The sequence below is a fragment of the Tachypleus tridentatus genome, chromosome 10 (assembly GCF_004210375.1).
Source record: "Tachypleus tridentatus isolate NWPU-2018 chromosome 10, ASM421037v1, whole genome shotgun sequence".
In the NCBI taxonomy this organism is placed as follows: Eukaryota; Metazoa; Arthropoda; class Merostomata; order Xiphosura; family Limulidae; genus Tachypleus; species Tachypleus tridentatus.
In genome coordinates this window covers 30,058,303-30,079,407 of record NC_134834.1, presented here as the reverse complement: position 1 = coordinate 30,079,407, position 21,105 = coordinate 30,058,303, and the positions used below count along the sequence as shown (strand labels likewise).

Sequence of the window (21,105 nt, the reverse complement as noted above, 5' to 3'; positions counted from 1 at the left end):
AAAATATAAAAAAACAGTTTAATTAACACCATTATTGTCTAATTAGAAATGTATAAAACTCCAAACTTCTATGCCAAATTACGGGGAAGGTATCAACTATAAATAGGATATGGTTTTTTATCTCAACAATATCAACAACAAAAAAGATCAGTATTAAAATAACTGATATATATTTAATACGATGAAAGAGTGAGAACAAAGGATGACTAAAAAAATGTCAAGTATCTTTCTAAAGATTCAGAAACTCTAACGCTTCTTTAGACATAATTAATAATTTAATAATGTTCTTTTTGCAAAGTTCACAACTGATCGTATATCGCTTCTTTATGATCTATCCCAACGTTTTTCAACATATATATTAAAATAGGCAAACGATTACCATCTGTAATTGTTTTATATGGTAATGACTGAATTATATGTATTTTGGAAGTGTGACAAACTAATTTATACTGAACTCAGCAGATAGCCCAATGTGGGTTTGCTGTAAGAAAAACACACAAACACACTAATTTATACTGATATTTACAGATACTTATATATACATATGTAATTTACAGAAGATCCAGGACAAAGTTTAAGATAAATAACACTTGATACGATGGTAATAAAATGTAGAAAAACTTTATTTTGATTCAACGTTTCAGGTGTTTGGAAACGACATTTCCCAAAAGTCGTTTTTATATTGAAATACTTTTACTTGTTTGTAAAAATCTGCTATATGTTGCACTGTTTGTGACCTTTCTAGCTTATCTGCTGCACATTGGTGAGACAGGTTGCTAAATCAATAACAGATTTTGCGAATACAGACGACACATTTAAAATCTCGACTTGCCAGTTTCAAGACACTTTTCAGACGACAAAACGAGATGTTACATCTCGGTCTTGTTCTAAGAACTACAACAACTGAACCTTACATACATGAGTGTGGAGAGCAATACCTTATTTACATTTTAGATATACTTTCTCCACTTGGTTTAAAGAAAAACTTTCTTTTCTGTCACTCTGCTTTTAATATTTTCCGACTTTTCACACTATTACTCCTCACATATCTGATTTATATTTCTTTATACCTTTTCTTTCTGCTTCTCTTTCCCTTATATCACTTCTTTACAACAATAGGACCACATGCGGGGCAGTGGTTAATGTACAGATTTACAATGCTAAAATCACGGGTTAGACTCCCCACCGCGGATACAACAGATGGCTCAATGTGGTTTTCATATAAAATATACACACCTACAGCAAGTGATTTGCCAGTAGAGTTATATCACACTTCGTACTATGTTTCGTATATTCTCATACTGTTATCTTTCTTAGTAATATTCGAAGGTGTCCTGTGTATAACTCAACATACACATCCGGAAGATGGGTTTGGATCTAAAACATTGCATCAAATTACATTTTATTTAAGCATTATTACCATCATATCAAGTGTTTTCTTCTTTCCTAAACTAATTTATGCTGGCAACTTGAAAATTATCCATATCTCTTAAGAATAGGTGAAAATATAAAACATTCACTCATAACTAGTCTTCAAAAGAATTGAAAAAGTCTTGCCTCATATACAAAAATGTAGAAAAAGGCATAGGTATGGTATTCTTAAGTACACTTTTTTTTTCCCACAGCTAAGAGTAGTATTGTAATAACAAACTTACATACAAGTACAACAATTTGTTTGAAGAGTTTTGCTTCCTGAAAAGTTTTTGCTGATTGTGATAGGTACCTGGTGGGTATGCACAAATATAGTTTTGGTTTTGCTTCATCACGTAGGAACTCTGAGAAATAGACAGTTAACCGTTTACCGGCAATAACGTATTTAATTGCGTTTATGTTTCTAATATGCTATTAAGTTCAACATAGTTAAAAGTGTTTTGCTCCTGATTTTCGTTTGTATTCAATGTCCGGTGCATCACGTTGCAGTGTCCAATAGTAGTCTTTCGTTTGCTTGTTTGTTTGTTTTTGAATTTCGCACAAAGCTACTCGAGGGCTATCTGTGCTAGCCCTCCCTAATTTAGCAGTGTAAGACTAGAGGGAAGGCAGCTAGTCATCACCACCCACCGCCGACTTTTGGGCTACTCTTTTACCAACGAATAGTGGGATTGACCGTCACATTATAACGCCCCCACGGCTGAAAGGGCGAGCATGTTTGGCGTGACGGGGATGCGAACCCATGACCCTCAGATTACGAGTCGCACGCCTTAACACGCTTGGCCATGCCGGGCCCCAGTAGTAGTCAGCAAGCATTGACGGATTCCTGTTGCCTTGATATCGTTTTTCCATTGTAGCAAAACTGAAGATTTCGATGAAACGGTACGTGATAGGCAAATGTGGATGTGATTTTCGTGATCAGCAGCCAAAATATATATAAGGAACACCCAACAGTGTTCAAGAAGCAAAAACTTTGTTGTGCAGCGTAATCAGTGACACTACAAACAGGACATGTACAGAGAACGTAGACGCAAAATTATTACATGTACTTAGAAAATGGTGAGCATATGAATTCATCAAAATGTTGAGAGCAACATGACTAGATTGTTTTGTTTGTTTGTTTTTGAATTTCGCGCAAAGCTACTCAAGGGCTATCTGCGCTAGTCATCCCTAATTTAGCAGTGTAAGGGAAGACAGCTGGTCATCACCATCCACTGTCAGCTCTTGGGCTTTTCTGTTACCAACGAATAGTGGGATTGACCGTCACATATAACGCCACCACGGATGAAAAGGTGAGCATGTTTGGCACGCCTTAACCCACCTGGCCATGCCAGGCCACAATATAACTAGACAGAGAAGTATGATATCTGATTCATCTCTTATTCACTTTCCTTTAGACATTTCCATAAGTTAAAAATAGGGAAAAAATAGCCTCTAATTATTTCTAAATCTCTATACAGTTAACGTTACTTGAGAAAATACTGTGTTATACAAAATTAAGTTTTCAGAGACATTTTCGGAAATGCCGAAGATGAAAGAACCTAAAAACTGGTAACTTGAACAGACAACGAATCATCACATTTCTTGGCTGGTTTCTTCTATAACAGAAATTTCTCATACAATAACTACAAAAGGTGCACTCTCTGTATAGAAGGTAATTAGGCTCTTTACATTTGTTTCCTTGTAACTAGTTACAAATCTTGTTGATTCGTCCCTGCCCCGCAATTGCAGAGTATAACTGCGCCATTGTCTAGTTCAAGCATGCGTAGAGGCAGAAACATAAAATTGAAATTTCTGGTAAATATCAAATATTCACCTTTCGACACTAAAAGAACTTGTTATACGTAAATAGGCACAAAGCTACACAATGGGTTATCTGTGCTCTGCCCATCACGGGTGTTGAAACCCGCATTATAAGGGGTTTGAGGCCATAGGCATACGGTTGTAGCACTGGGGATAAGAGAAAGAAAGTATTACAATGATCTGTGTCACATTGTCATTAACTAGGAGATTAGTAGAACTTTTACTGTTAAATTTTATTTAATTACAATTTTCATCATAGAAGTGTTATCCTTAGTTAATACGAAATAAATATATTTTATTTCAAATAATTCCAAACCACGAGTCTTATAGCTTTAAGAATAACAGTTGTGTAGTGTTTTGGCTACATTATTATGCAAGTGCTTGCTTTATGAGTAGATATGATTATATATTCATTGATTTTTAAGCTTATTTTTATATTGTTATGATGAAAACTCTGTTAGCCAAAAAAAAGTCACCTTTGTCTTTGTGAACTAGTGCGTCACGGGAAATGGTGGTGATGAGGAATGTGCGAAACTTGTCTTGTGTTTTCGTGATTGTTGTATGATTTGTGATGTCATTTAACGACTTTTTAAGTTGTAAATCGGTATCTCAAATGTAATATACTTATAGTTAAATTCTTTTTTGTGTGTGAAAATTAAAATATGTTGTGATTATAATACATGTAATTAAAATACACTTAAGTAGTATGAAGCTTTTAGTAAACTTAAAAGTAAAGAGTAAATTTACAAGCTATACCCATACAAATTATTATTCTAATAGGTCTGTTAACACAGGAAAATATACTATGACTAATAGAAGGTATGACTGTAACTGAGTATCAGATGAAGGTGATGCACTTTTCTCATGCTAATTCGAATTGTATTTTGAGCTTCTGTGAAGTAATTTTTTGTAGAGGTATTTGACAAGTAATCTTGAATAACTTCAATAAGTGATACTAATAGTCAGTATAACAAAATTTCACCATGTTTCAATCGTATAATGGAGTTTATATCAAGCAAGAACCATGTGAAGAATATAGCGCTACTAGTAGTAGTAACCACATGTTTGATGCACAGTCGCATCATTCGAGTCCTAACCATGAAATCCGTTGCGAAGGTAAATATTCAGTGACAGGTAATAGTGATAGTTATTCCTACCATTACCAAAAGTATCCTGATAACACACTCTATTATCCTGTTTCAAATCCATACACACTTGGAAAGAAAATACATTTTATAAATGAAACTGAACACTTGCCAATTTCTGCTGTGAGTCAGTTTCTAAACTCTCATCAGCAATGTCAAATTCAAAGTGACGTTGTCAGAAATTCTGAGTGTAAATCAGAGACAGCTGATGGAATACCTGAATCAACCTTATCAAGGTATTGTTCCAAACCTAAGTATAATGAACTCATCCCAGAAGAAGGATTCAACAAGACAGAAAGAGAAATCAAAATGGAGAAATCTGAAATAAGGTTTGAAACTGAAAATAATTGTATCATGTTGTGACACAAGCCAATAGAATAATTAGTTACTATAGTGTTGAAATGTTGTTTATTTCACTGAAGTCATCCTTCATCCACAAAATAAATTGTTTAATATTTGAGCTTAAATATAGTTCTTCACATTGACATGTCTGGCCAACAGAGGCTGAAAAGAAATTGGAATTAATTGCACATACCAAATTACCACTCCACAAGTTTAACTGATAAATAAAAACAATTTCAAAAATCTAGCTAACATTTAGGCTTTCAAAGCTTAAATATGTAACTCCTGATTATTTCTCAGTGGATCAATATAAGTTTATGAACTTACAACACTGAAATATTGGGATTAATTCTATGTGATGGCCAAAGCTAATATAACCTAGTGTGTAATGTTATGCTAAATCAAAGAAATTCCTAATATTGAAATTTGTATATCCTACCTTTTTTGCCACTCAAACATACAATCCAAGAAGTATTACCAAATTTCTTATCATTTTGAACATCTGAAACAAATATTATTATTCCTAATTTATTTTTTGTCACTTAGAGAAAACATGTTCGAAAGTATCTCCTCGTAACTTAAGTAATTGAAATCGGTTATCATTCTTTAAGCCTGCTTTTAGATTCATTTTACAAATACATATCTTTGTTTGCTTGAATCAATTTTTTTACCATAACATGACTTTTTTCTTCAGGAACATCAGTATTTTTCTTTTACAAAATGTAAGCCCTTTCCAAATTTTTTTACCCAAAGTTCATAAGTGTATTTCAACATTTGAACTTATCTGCACCTTTCATATATTAAAATAACAAACAAGGACATGTAAGTACAATTATATTTATTATAGGAAACATACTACATATTTCAGCAGCTTTGGTTTGTTAGATACTATTGAAATGTATTGTTTTTTACAGTAAATTTATTTATGTTTACATATATTGTTGTTTGATAATTTACTACATTTTAACATAATGTTTCCCCATAGAAGTATCTTGACTTTCTGGCCAATTCATGAAGAAATTATCAACATATATTTTTCACATTGGTCAGGATTTGGAAAGTATATGGTACTTTAGCATGTGCAGTTTCAGAACATAAAGTGGAAGAAACATGTTTTTCAATTAGCTTGTGTTTTCCACTTATGATTATAAAGTATGAAATCTCCATAATAGTTTAAATTTCAAATTGCCTAATTTTCTGGGCTTTTCACAATCAGGCACATGTTACTGTATAAAACTTAGCTATATCGAGGTTTAGTATTTTTGTATTAACCTCTAAAATTCTTCTACGTTCAAAATACGTACGTTATACGTGTATGTAATAATAAGTTTTTCAGTAACCCATGTTCCTAGTTGTGAAACATATATTTGATATGATCAAATTTAATATGTAGTTTATTGTATTTTGAAGACATGGAACAATTTTAGTTAGTAATGTGATATTTTCAGCAATAACAAGAAAACCCACTTGTAGAGAAAAATATACATGTAAATTCAGCTCATTTGAGTTGAGAAAAGTTTTATTTCGACCTTCTTTTGTCATCGTCAGGTTCACAAAGAAAGTGAATTTGTGAACCTGACGACGATCAAAGAAGGTCAAAACGTTGTTCATTCCTCTACATAAGAATCTTCTCAACCCAAACGAGCCGTTTTTAGGTATATAATATGATATTTTGTAAGAACTTTGTAAATGGAGTTCTGGGATTCAAGCCCCAGTCAAAGTGGAAAATTACTTCTGTAAAAATAAATTTGTTAATTTTTTTGTTGTTTGAAGTTATGTTACATGTTGTTAATTTACATCTTTCAGTAGCAAATTAAGCCTTCCAAAGAAAAGAAAAAAAAGTGGGAAAAATCACAGATTGTTTTAAGCAGACCAAGAAGGTTGACAGATTTAATGGGATGCCAGAAGAAGATGTCTTACACAGAAAATTACCTGATCATCTGGCAGAAAATCTTGATATTGTTATTGTAGGTAATTTTTGCCATTGTGTATTTGTGGTAATCAAATTGAGTATTATTTCATCAAAATGTATAAACACCTACAAATAGGCAGGCTGTGCAACTGTTTTTAATCTGCAAATGTTTCTATATTAAATGTAATTTTTATGCAGAAGAAAGTTAAAACCTAAACATTTAGGCCATCATTCTGGACATATTTGTTGTAATCTTTTGAGCAAAAAATCTCAAAATAAATGCTTGGCTTACTTCGTGGTTAATTTTTTAAAAATATTGTCAGTACAACTTTGACATACACTATGAAATATTACTGAAGAAAGAATGTTTTTGTGTTGGTTTTGAGATGATTAAACCAGCTGAGGTTTAGTGAAACTGTAGATATGTAGATTATTCCATATTATTGTTAATGATGGATGTCAAGTTGTATTTTGGATTGTCAAATAAGCTCTTACATTCATCCTCTTTTCCAAAACAGAAGATTAATCATTATGTCCAGTCCTGATCTCAAACATAATCATCAACCTTTCCTTTAAATTTCTATCAGTTGTAATCTTTACAATTTAAATATCAATTTCACAAATTTACTATTGTAGTGGAGATATAAAACTTTCTCATTCGGAGACGTGTCTAACTTGCAAAAGTTAATTTATGACCTCTTGTTCTGTTGCTTTATTGGATGTATTACCTTATTTATCTCAATAGTCTTGGATGTTTTAGTTACATCATCCTTCTCTTTCAAAGAGAGAATAAATTAAGAGATCTCAACCTATACTTGTGTGACAAAACATCCATCCCGAAGCATCATAGTAAATCTTTTTAACCTTCTCCAATGAGCCAGTACCTTTCATGAGATAAAGAAAGTGACAAAAACTGTACAGAATACTCAGATGAGACCTAACTAATGACTTCAACATAATTTCAAATTAAACAAAAATGCACATTTTTTTTAGAACTTTCTCATAAAAATTGGCAAACTTTGTATATATTTGTGAAAACATGCCAAAAAATGTGTAGATTTTTATTTAATTTTAACTAATATACATAGATTTTGTGCTTGTTTCTAATATTATTTTCTCTGTTTATAGATAGGGTTTAATCCTGGATTATGTGCAGCTTACAAAGGTCACCACTATGCTGGTCCAGGAAATCACTTCTGTAAGTATTATTTTAAGTCTGAGGTTTTTAGTTAAAATACTCATTGTATTCAAGAATAATTGTATGTTTCTCAAGAAAAAATTAATGTGAGTTACATGTATAGATTAGAGAATATTTTAGAGTTTTTTTACAGCTCGTAACTTCATCAAGCTTGATACTTGTAACTGTTGATAGTAAAATTAACAGTGTGAAATCAGAATTTTTCTCTTTTCAAATACCTCACTTTTCTCAGGACTGAGAGCCAGGAAAACATAAATTGTTGGGTCTCTGAGCTTGCACTTGACTTGTTCTCTTGGATAAGAACAGAACTTATGGATGCTCATCATTTAGCTAATCGGTATACAAAGATCATGTGTTTTTTAATTTGTGGTTACTGTTTGCATAAACTACAGAAATTCCTGTGTTTTAAAAAGCACTATTGACAGTCATGGCTATGTACTCTATTGTGTTAAGGATTTAAATCAGGTAACAGTGTGATTAAATATATATTGATAACTCATTGTTATAAATTGTCTTGTATCATAAAGTAAAATCTTTTCTCTTCATTAGAGAAGGCTATGCTAAATGTAATTATTATTACACTTAGTGATATTTTACTATTTTCTTTTATTACTGAATAATAATTAGCACATGTTAAGGATTGGAAAGAGGAAGTTGTCCTAACTAGACTACACATTGATCAGTTTTTTTTTAACTCTTCATTTTCTTTTATGTGGGGCTGAGGCACTAATGTGTTGTCTGTGTAACACTCAGGTCACAATAAGTCACATTTCACTGTTTTGCTGTCATTAAGACTCTCAAAGATGACACCATTTCAAACATGTTCTGTCTCAAGGTTTATCCATAACGTCAGATAGTGTTATTGGTGATGGTGACACTGTCCACCTTAGAAATGTTTTAATTTTTTAAAGGCTATTAATCTTTTTAATGCTATTTAAGTTTTTTAATTTATAAATTAAATCTTTTTTAATGTGATTCCCTTTTAAGAATCAAAGTACATCTAGTTTGATTTGAAATTAGAAAATGGCCATAACGTCAAATAACTCAAAAACCAGGACTGGAAAAGCCAACTTCAGGTGTCTAACGCTGATGTTTGAATTTACGCGTTAGTCCTCTGACGAGTTATGATAATTAAAATTATGCTACAGAAAGTCCTGCTTTACAACTTGTATTACTGTAGTTTTTCTTTTACTGCTGTAGACTAGATATAAAAATTGGATTTAATGCTATTTAAGTTTTACTTCAGAAATTAAACTTTGTTTTGTTTTACCTTAATTTCCTTTTATGAATTTTAATAATTTTACTTTAATTTTAACTTTTTACTAGATGTTTGTTACAGATGGCCTAGTTGCTTTGCACCATAAAATGCCAAATCAACCAACCAATCTTTTATTACTGGATACTAATTAGGATACATTAGTTAAAATAGTGGCTAAGGAAATTGATTTAGGTGGTTGTATGGGCTATTTGGATTTTTTAATTTCCTCATTTTTTTGAGCTAATTTTGTAAACTTGAAATAGATTTGTGACAATGCTGATTCACTATTGATGTTTCCATTATTATCAATTATGAATACCACACAAATTTTTCTTATTGGAATAATTCCATATTACCTTTAATCTTCAAAGTATAGTTCCAAAAATCAACATCATGTATGAAATGAGGTGTTTCTGTTGATTCATATACTATACAGAATAAGTAATGGTGTCATTTATAACTACACACAGCAGCCATATTACAAGGCAAATGAGGTTTGGTAATATTTCATTCATAATCACTGAATGTTATCACAAAGTTGACATGCCAAGGGAGTCTTTGTGTATAACAAACAACAAGCATATGGTGCATGAGCAGTGAGGTTTCTGCTTTAGAAAGGCATTTCAGAAACTCAAAGAAATGCATGGATGAACTGTAATTATCATATATATTACTCTGTCATGACACCTTGATCTATAATATTGTCGTCAAAATTGGTATTCCATTATGCAGTGTGACATACACCATTTTGAATGTGAATATTGAAGCCATTAACTGAATGTGGAAACATTCAGATTTTAAATGTACTGTTCAAGCATAGCAAGTAATGACCATTGCTTACTTCAACGACCTGATTTTTTGTATAACCCTGTAAACAGGAAACTGTAGATATTAAAGAAATTTGGCTGGAAGACCTAATATGATGTAGGACAGTGGTCCTGAACTTTATTTTGTCCTTAGACCACCTTTTTTTTCTCATGTGATAAACTGAGGAACTTACAACATACCAAGTACCTTTGTAATGTCAAATCTGCATAAGTAATCAGCCCTACTGACACAGTGGTATATCTGCAGACTTGCAGTGTTAGAAACCAAGAATCGATACCCATGGTGGGTAGAGCACAGATAGTCTTTTGTGTAGTTGTTTACTTAATTACAAACAAACAAACAAAAAATTGTTCAGACCTCCATTTGAGATTTGTAGTCTACCTGTGACATTACAGTTCACATCTCCACATTTGGTCATTCTCTATTTGTTAGCCATGCAACATAGTTTACATTGCAAAATGCTCTTTGTTAATATTTTCATGTCAAAAGAATGCCACTGCTTTGTGCAGGTTTTACATGATCTATTTAACATATGAAGATGGTAGTTTCTCAGTGTCAGTAGTTTACTCTCACAGAATCCTATAGGAATTGTGTCTGACAAATTCATCAATTTTCTCTCATATGAAATAGCATGAACACCTGTTTTATTCTCCAGGTCTTTGAGGTACACAAGGGTTAAACAAATTTGTCTTGGTAACAACTTGCATACACCTGATTCATGTTGCTTCTCATATTTGTTGCCTAGAGCATATGAATGGATTCGTACACCTTTGTATTCATTAATAAAAACTTTTGAGTGAAAGTTGTGTCTATACTAATATATATATATATATATATGTAAACCACTATAATTGATCTATCTCGTACCATTGAGGTCTCTTGCATTATATCAAGGCTCTTCAGGCATGCTGGGATACAAAAAACATTGTAGTTATTGAGATGGTATTTATAATTATAAACCTTTTGACAACAACCTTTGCACTGTGAACTGGACTAAGTTTGTGATGTGTAATTTTTTATCAGTTTTAGTTATGCCACAACACAGCAGAGATCCTTTTTAGTTATGTTTCATATAACGTTTTTGGACTATTTATTACATACCTTTCCAAAAAGTGATTAATTTTTGGTAGCATAATGCTACCTGAAAAATGCCAAACAAAGTCAAAATGTCTGGTACTTCCCATTCCACCACAAAATGATATTAGCTGTAGTGCTCGTATGACTTACTGATTTGCTCAATACAATATTCATTAAATGTAGCCAAGCCTCTGTATTTTATTGTGAAAAACCTTTTTTGTATTTGCTTGTTTGGTTCAGTGATGTTGATCAGTTTTTATTTTGTTTCAGAAGTTATAATTATCCTGAAAGGATATGTTTATGTTTAAGTTAATTTAGAAAATGTAACTTAACTTGCAGCAGATGTAGGGATGTGCTTAATCTTGTGTGTTTAAATTAAGGTATTATTTGTTTGTTTTTTAGGGAAGTGTTTGTTCTTATCTGGGTTAATACCACAACCCATGACGGCCATGGATGACTATAAGCTGATTGAATATGGGATTGGATTCACCAACATTGTAGAACGAACAACGAGAAGTAGTGCAGATCTGACAAGGTATAATGTATTTATAAATGTTGAACCAGTTCAACCATTTCTGGACTTGAGGTGTTTCACTAATATCCTGTCATTGTTTTTTCCCTTCTTATAGTGAAAATACTCAAATTGCATAAAACGTAGAAGAAATTTTCTAAATAATGTCTAGTTCTGATTCAAAAAATTCATTTGATTTTATGTAGTTTTTTTTTTATAATTTTCAAACCTTTATTGTAAAATGCTGTTTTGAAAAACTGTTAAATGTGGTTCATTTCATTTCAGAAGTTCAATTATATTTTACTATTGATAAAACCTTTTATTTCGTATGTCCAGTCTGTTTCAATAGGACCAATATTCTTTAACGTATATCTTTTGATACTTTAGTTTGATGAGTGTGTTAGTCACTATTTATGGCTATAAACCACAGAAAAATGGCAAAAATTGCCAATGATTTGTGACAAGTACAGTTAAAACTGCATAGGTGATGGAATATGAAAACTGAATAATAGGTCGAACATTTGCCAAGTTTTATATATTTTTATTTAAAGAAGGATGATGTTTTGATTTAGTGCTCTTCCTCAGGTTGCACAACTTACAACAAAAGTGCACATGCAGAATTTTAAGAATTTGCATTCATAGTACTGGGAACGTTGAGTGTGAAAATTCTAAGCAAAATTACATTTATTGCGTAAAAATTACACATCCAAGAACTGAAAAGTCCTCAACTGTATGGTTGGTGGTGATGAAATGTTTGTCTACAGGTATATCTTGGTTTCCCAGTTTAATATGGTTTAGATGTAATTGATGGCCCAGTTGATGACCTGTTTGTCCATTGTATAAACTATTGCATCTTTTGCAAATTATGCCATAAAAGATATATCCAGTGATACCTGTAAATGATTGTCTCATGTTGAAAGTTGTGTTCTCTTCTCGTATGTGTTGTGCCATTTGTAAGTGGGCAGGTGACACATTTATTTTATATGAGTGAGTGCTTGGGGTATCATTTTGTTTTTGTTTAAGGTTAGTGTGTACCAATGTTTCTTTTAGGTTTTTATTATGTCTATAAGAAATAATGGGTGGGTCCTTGAAAACAGATGTAGTGATAGAGTCTTCACTGGATATTGTGTTGCTCTTTACTGTAATATCATTGATCTTATTATTTGTCTGGTGGTATGTTAGTACAAGTGGAATACAATCAGTATGGTTAAATGTTTTCTTATAGGTGCATAAGATAACTTTGGTGGCTGTATTGTGGATGAGAGAGTCAGGGTGGTGTCTTTCAGAAAAAGTAGTTTTCATGTCTCTGGATTTAGATTTATAATTCTTATCATTGCTACATAGCTTGCATGGTCGTAGAAATTGTAAGTAATGTACTGACCCTTTTTTTTTTCTGTACAGGTACATGCATGAATGTGTTTTTTGTTATGTATCCTAGTGGACAGATGGTCATCTTGTATGTAGATGTTAATGTCAAGAAATGGGTGTGTTGTATCAGGTATTTCCTGAGTAAATTCTAAAGAAGGGTGAGAAATAAAGTATAGAAAGCTTCTAAATCAGATTTAGGCATGGATGATATGTAGCAACAATACATCATGGGTATTGATCCATTGTATTTGATTGTTCAACAGGTTGGCAAAGGTGGTACCCATTTCAGTCTCCATGATGACTCCATAGATCTGTTGGTAGTAGTTACCATTAAGATTGAAGACACTAAGTGCAAGTACAAGTTTGACTAAACATAGAAGTGTGTGTAGTAGAGGGTCTGTTATGGGTCTTTGGTCTGAGAAATGTTTTTGTGCAATTAAACCTTCATTGTATGACGTAGGTGTACAATGATTATATATTCATGATGAAGATATAATATTCCTTACCAGTTAGATGTGTGTTCTGGATTAAAGTAATCAAATGAGTGATGTCCTTGGGAAACAAATTTGAGAGCAAATGTAGGTATAGAGCAAGAGTGTACCACATATTACTGAAGTAACTGTTTCAGATTGTTTTCAGTTATGTTTTAAGTGTATCCATCAAACCACTCTTCCCCATTTCAGACAACTGTCTTTCAAATCTATTTTTGTAATGACACAGGTGCAAGTGAATGTCTGTTTGCAACTTTCTCTTCTTACTTCAGTTTTACTTACCAGAATAACTACTAACATTCCCTCAGATCTAATTATATACCCAAAATAACACATCTTTTTTTGCTATGTATATCCAACTGTTGTGTTTTATCATTACATGTTCCTTATGAGTTTTTATATGTAGCTGATTATGTTTTGTCTATAACTACATTTCAAGTGCTTCTGACTGTTTATATCACCACCAAATAGACTAGGACTAGCCAGACACACAACATTCGAATCAAGCATGCCTTTTTATGAAAATATACCTCAAGAATGTATCACAAAAGATGAAATTCTTTAGACAAGTAAAACACCTTACAACTTGACATAATAGTTTTTTGTAAAATGTGAAGGCAAAATGCTAAAAGTTCATAATAATGTTATTAAGTTATGTTTTTGTCAAGTTTGGAAAATTATCATATGAAATGAAAGTTTATGAAAAACAAAAAAAGACATGAAAAGTATGATTGCTTAATCATTTATACTGTTTCTAACGTTGTGTGTGTAGCTTAGCCACATATGCTGTATTTATCACTCTAATTTTTAATAGATTTTTCATAGTTTTTATAGTATTACAGAGTAAGAACTCCTAATTACAAAAAATATTTATGTATTTGTCTCAAAGTAACCTTTATCATATTCTTGTTTTAGAATGTATCTGGTTCTAATTAATCTGATTATTATCAAGTTTCTCTGCATGATTTATAATTATATATATAAATACCTGATGAAATAAATTTACCATTCTCAAGTGTTATTGCTATCTGACTCCTACTTACAGAAATAATACAGGATGTCTTATAGATTGATACAAATATTCAAAGTTTGAAGCAAAATATTTTTAAAACAAAACACTGATTTATTTTTGTACAAAATATAAAAGATTTGATTATTGATTTAGGTTTTATCTTAGTCACATGTTTATACAGTGCAGAGGAAATTACGAAGGACAGATATCCTTTTCATTTGTTTCCAACGTGATTAATTAAAACATTTGTAAAAACAATGGTTAACCTTCGGCTCAACTAATCTGAAATTTGAGTCAGTACCACATTGTAAAGTATGTAAAGAAATTCTTTGAAATATAAAGATGAAAATATCATGTTAGTGTCTAAATTGTGAACCTCAGTTTTCAGTTGCTCATGTCAAAAATTTTTTAAATGTGTTAACAGATTTTTAATGATTTTTACATTTGAAACTATTTTCAGATGTAAAAGGTGTAACATGTAATGAAAAACTGTCAGCCTGGCACTAAAGCTTGCTAACAACACTAGAAAAGCCTTTTTTCTTTTTTACTCCAAAAGCTTCTAAATCTTAAGATTTTAGCAGATAACTAATGTTTCTTTTACTTTTCTTGAGATATTATGTAATTGTCAAATCACATTTCAACTGATTTTTATCATTAAAATTTGTTTCAATGTTCAGAGAGCACACATAGGCAAAAATAAGTGAATGACAAAGGGATGTAAGATGTGAGTACTTTTTTTCAGCTTTAATTTCATCTTTGTTTCATGTTGCTACCAGAAAAGAACTTAAGGAGGGAGCAGTGATTCTCATCAAGAAACTTCAAAACTTTGCTCCAAAAATTGCAGTTTTTAATGGCAAAGGTTGGTGGATATATTTATATACACACTACACTTATTTATCTATTAATTTAAAATATAGTCTCAGACTTTTTCAGGTACATTGTTTCATGAAGCATTCTCTCCCTAAGAGGGGTGTATTTAGTAAGACTTCATCATAATCATACTCTAACAGAAGGGAAGACAGAATTTTTTAGAAAATGTTCTTATATTCTGTCTTTAACTATTTTATCATGGTGTTGTAAGTGAATGAGACAGAATCAAAAATACATCACGAAAACTGAAAGAGAGGTTCTTAACTTAGCAATTTTCAGTTGAGGCTTTCTTGAAAGTACTGTTTTATCAGTTTTTGATGTTATTTGTTTAACAGACATTTTAAAATTTTATTAACATAGTTATTTAATTCTCTGTTAGTTGTCCTGTGCTAATGTTTTACCAACATACAGTGTCTTTAGTAAAATACTTGTGATCAGTTGTGTTAATGTTTTACCAACATACAATGTCTTTAGTGTCTTTAGTAAAATACTTGTGATCAGTTGTGTTAATGTTTTACCAACATACAGTGTCTTTAGTAAAATACTTGTGATCAGTTGTGTTAATGTTTTACCAACATACAATGTCTTTAGTAAAATACTTGTGATCAGTTGTGTTAATGTTTTACCAACATACAGTGTCTTTAGTAAAATACTTGTGATCAGTTGTGTTAATGTTTTACCAACATACAGTGTCTTTAGTTGTGTTAAAATACTTGTGATCAGTTGTGTTAATGTTTTACCAACATACAGTGTCTTTAGTAAAATACTTGTGATCAGTTGTGTTAATGTTTTACCAACATACAATGTCTTTAGTAAAATACTTGTGATCAGTTGTGTTAATGTTTTACCAACATACAATGTCTTTAGTAGAATACTTGTGATCAGTTATGGATATGCAAATGAAAATTTCTTTTGTTAAATTTTGAAGTATTTAGGTTGTTTCTGCTTTTGTATGTACAGTTTTATTCAATGTTTTGATTTCATCATTATGAACGGGCCTAATTTTTTTTTCATATTTGTAGTTGCAGTTGAGTAGTTTACAAAACCATGTTTTACAATTTTATAGGTATCTATGAGATATTTTGTGGAAAGAAGAACTTTAAACTGGGAATGCAACCAGAATGTATCGAAAATTCCAACACAGTAAGAATGGTCTTATTAAAATTCAAGGTTTTTAGTTAAGTATATCATTCATGTAAAACATTGTTATGAATATAAATTTACTGAAATCAGTAATTTGAATATTTTTGTAGTAACAGAACATTGGAATGTTAGGAAGATTGATGTGTGTTGCTAATGAAAATACCACTTACACAAATGTAGGTACACATAACATAACATAATAGTATGTATAAACTAAATTTAGATTGCCTACCCCTACTTAATAATGTGATGTGGTGACTCAAATATGAGCTTTTTAGGAGGACGGAATTGATAAAAAAAACAGTCTGTAGCTTCCAAAAGATACATTTCTTAAAACGTGTACACATAATGACACCTGTTCTTTCTACAGTTTCTTGCTTTTAACACTGATTGTTCACTACTACTTAATTTAATAATCATCGTGTGGTTATCTAATGCATATTGGAGTATTAGGAATAATGTGATAATTAGCTCTTGAATGTTGGAGTTTTACGTATAATTATATGGTAATTAGTTCCTGAGTATTGGGATATTACGTATATTAATCTGGATATTAGCTCATGAGTTAAAGCATTAAGTACAATTATATAGTGATCAACTTATGAGATCAGAACAATAAATATGAGCTTGTGAGAAGTGTTCCCTTTAACCTGGGTGGCCATACAACAATCTGTCAAGTACTACATTTCATTGTTCTAGCTGCACACATCTTTAGTAATGGTGAGAGGTTTTAACACATTTGTGGCTTTAAGTACCCGGGCAGTCAATAAGCCTAAAGCCCAAATAATCAACTGACAAAGTACATCTGCACACTATTTTCATGCTGGTGTACATAAAAACTATTCATTTCACACATGTATTGAACAAATTAGAGAGTACGTTGGTCATGACTATAAAGGCCTTTCACGTAGTCATTTAGTGATTAGCCCATGACTATCAGAGACTTAAAAAAACTGAAAATAACACTTTATTAATACAAAGTAAAAATGTTAAATTTTAATTTAATATTAATAAATAAGTAATTGTGTACAAAAAATTTACTTTACAAAAACTTAACCTTTCACGATCTTGAATTATATACCCTCTTAATTTCATGGTAGTATGGTAAAAATTACAATCTGTTTGAAGATAGGTATTCCATACATCATATACTAAATATCAGATTTAGTATACAAGTCAGAGTGCGTGATTTATTTATACTAGTACACTGCTATTCATTAATCTAATAAAACTTTTTACCCTTCACATCCTTAACTTCTCTGAAAATACATGAAGAATGAGAGAACCTTTATCAAAGTTGTAAATCACTTATACAAGTAGAAGGAAAGGAGAAAAAATTAAAATTCTTTAAAAAATAGAAGAATAAATTGGAGTAATCTTAAAAAATGACATAACTTAAAATTTACTGTTTCATTACGTAACAAGATAGATAAACCTTGTTCTGTTCTTTGTCTGTTTGCTTGTCTTAGTTTTCTGCCTCCTGCTGAGAGTATATATATTTTTGTTGTTGTTGTTGATATCACAAGTTGGAGGTGTTGACATGTTTGTAGAGCTTTCTGTCTCCCCTTAGATCCTGCTGTATCTTGATACTTTTTTTTCTTCTAAATCTGTGGCATCTATTCCTCACCTCTGCAGTCGACTGTAATCTAATAATTTGTTTTGGTCAGTCAGGCACAGAAGTGTCATGCGACCCACTTCACCATTTTTGCAATAATCATCTCAACTATGTATTAATTGGAACTCTTCAGTTCCCCTTGATTTTCTCGTTTACTCAGAGGTGGATATAAAATCATCAATTTTGCATGTTTTAATCTGTACAAGTGAGGCATCTTCTGAGTTACATATCAGGTTCAGCACATTTGTTTTTTGCTAACCTTTTCATTTATCCAGTGGAGGACCATTTATGGGCTTATATTCATACTTCTCCCAGTACTTTTCTCTCACCTTCTTTACATGCTCAAGCAGCTTTCTTCTGAAAGTGTTCCTCTACCTCATAGCTGTTTTAACATCTGCTGGATTATAAGGAGTAGGAGGGGATACTTTTATCATGATCTTGTCTCTTTATATTCCAGGATCCCTTAAATCTTGTTTTCACTGGATCTCAGTTTGTGGCAAGTGTTGCCCAGGATATATGTTTTTCTCATTCCAATTCCACACTAGCAACAAATTTGATTATTCTTACTTCTGGTCATATGGCTGTATACAAATGAAGTGTTCCACAAGACCATCTAGGCACTTACCAAATGATATTACCATATTATCATGGATCACTACTCATGGACTATTATGAGTGAAGCTAAAAGGGATTCTGCCTGTCTCTGTCAATCATCAGACTGTATAAATTTGAAAATTTAGAAAATTGGTTGTTTCTAGAACACTGTTCCTCCATGCTCCCTTAGGTTCCCCACCCCAGATTCTACTAGCAGAGTTAGGGACTCCTTACCACACCCAGTTTCTAGTTACTGAGGTAGTAGACAGTCTTTTCCTCTAGGGTGTTCAAGTGTGTTCTTGCACTCGTGAAAAAGTGGGTGAAGTTGGGGGCTCACCTACTTGAGTCCCTGGATGTTTTTCCCAGATATCAGTAGGAGTGGCACCAGCTTCTATGGGAGCCTACTTGCAATACTGGTTCAAACTGGGCACTACACTCTTTGGTTAGGGTGTGCATGACTTTTCTCTTTGATCAATGTATGCTTCATATATTGTTCATGGAAGGAAATCCACTTTGTCATCATAATTCTGAACAAGAAGTGGTCTCATCCTAGATCCTTGATTGAACACAGTGTTCTATGTTCTTTCCATAATTCCAAGGGCAAGTGGAATACACCTTACCCACTTGGTTGGGGTGAGGATGAATGTTCATAATTCCAGACTACATGAATTCTGTTCCTTTGGTTTAGTACGACTTACTTAATCCCCTTGTTCCGAGTCTGGTGTGTTGGCTTTTGAACTCCTTCAAATTGAGGAGAAAATTTATCAACTTTGATGTTGCTTACTTTGTTATCATGATTCTGGTGGTGCAAAATGTGTCACTCTTTGGCTACAGGTTGGGAATCTGGTCAAATGTTTATGTATATCTATAACATTACAGTCCAATAGCCATAGCTACCAACATGGGATACAGGGACCAAGACCCCTTAATTTCAGTCCTGAATTATGGAACCTTAGCTACCTGGTTTGGACTGACCTGTGGTGATGATTATTCATGTACTATTCCATCTTTGGTACAGGAACGAGTTTCCAGGTGAAGAACATTCCTATTTTGGATGTAATGTGATTCCCCTACTTATATACTACTTTTATCTTGTTGGTACACCACTATTCTGTGCAGATGCTTTCTTTGTAGATCCTACCTGCACTGTATTATTTGAAATACATTTTCAGTTTAGGAAAATATTAACTTCCAAAACATACTTACCATCCACTGACACTCTTCTTCCCTACCTTCCCAGTAAGAGCCAGTGTAAGTCTTAAAGAAGTGTTGATAACATTATCTAAGTGAAGTGCTTATATACAGTACTAGGATTGATGGCAAATTCATAAGGATGGAGAAAATTTCAAATCAGATATTGCCAAGCAGAGTGTAAAAGACTAGAGCATGTGAGACCAATGCTTAGATAGGCTAAGTTGATGTCAAAGAATAGCTATATTGTCATCTGAGAAATGTATTGTTATAAATACCAGTTCAGTTTAGGAAATTTTAACTTTAATCTCAGTTGAACTTTTATTTTCAAAATTCTAGACTGTAAAGGAAAAAAAGTTTATTCTTGTAATCATAGATTTGTTCTCAAAATTTCAAATCTTGTAAGAAAATAAAGTTTATTTTATCACAATTGTAGTCTTGTTTTTCAAACTTCTGGATCTTGCAGTTATAAACAAATGTCTCTTTTTTTTATTTTTAGAGAATATTTGTAATGCCTTCTTCAAGTGCTCGATGTGCTCAACTGCCAAGAGCAGTAGACAAACTGCCATTTTATGTAGCTCTTGGAAAATTACGAGACCATCTCCATGGAAAATTGCCAGACCTTGATCTTTCAGAGGTTACTTTTGATGATTACATATTGAAAATAAAAGTCAAGGAGGAAGAAACTATAGCAGAAGAAGAACCAGAAATGACATCTAAATATTTTCATGCAAAAAGTCAAATGACTCAACATTCCCCTTTGCCAAAGGCCCAAACATAATTTATATAATTTAAATTATTTTAACATCTTTGATCACTTAGCCTGGACACATTTTAAACTTGATTATATGTAGACAAACACGTTCACAAATCTTCCTCCAAGTAAAATGCTTAGAAATCCTGCTTTTTAACCTCGTACAAAAATCTGATCATAGATACACAGAAAATAATTATTTTTTGCCTCTTATCTGGTATTTATGTTTGTACATTTTTGTGTCTTTCAACAGAGAAAATGAGTATTTTGACGTTTTTTAGGGTAGTGATTCTTTTTTATATTTTGATATAATATCTTAGTGTGGAAACTGCTTTCATGAGCCAGTAAACTCGGGACTAAAACAAATTTAACCTGTATTACTTGATTGAGAGTCCATATATTTGAAACAACATTTGTGTTTCTTTTAGAAATTCTTTAGGTGAATGACTTGTTGTAATGTAATATTTACATGGTTTTAGCTAGTTATCATCAATAAAAGTAAAGTATGTGAAAAGTAACAATGCAACATGTTTATCTGAATTAGTTTAATTTATTGGTAGTAAAA

The 21,105-nt window shown here is 32.0% G+C and overlaps 1 protein-coding gene across 2 annotated transcripts; it reads left to right on the top strand.

Annotated features, from left to right (window-relative positions):
• The first annotated feature begins 3,704 nt into the window (after nt 1-3,704).
• Tdg (Thymine DNA glycosylase) lies at nt 3,705-21,054 on the top strand. Of its 2 annotated transcripts, none has more exons than XM_076460534.1 (7): nt 3,705-4,705; nt 6,525-6,685; nt 7,759-7,828; nt 11,394-11,526; nt 15,150-15,232; nt 16,310-16,386; nt 20,286-21,054. In XM_076460534.1, the coding sequence occupies exons 2-7, from the start codon at nt 6,617-6,619 to the stop codon at nt 20,565-20,567; spliced, it is 714 nt and encodes a 237-aa protein (XP_076316649.1). In that variant the 5' UTR covers nt 3,705-4,705; nt 6,525-6,616; the 3' UTR covers nt 20,568-21,054. The 2 variants fall into 2 exon arrangements, with proteins under 2 accessions (XP_076316649.1, XP_076316650.1); XM_076460535.1 differs by having other exon boundaries at nt 3,725-4,705; nt 6,528-6,685.
• The last annotated feature ends 51 nt before the right edge of the window (nt 21,055-21,105 follow it).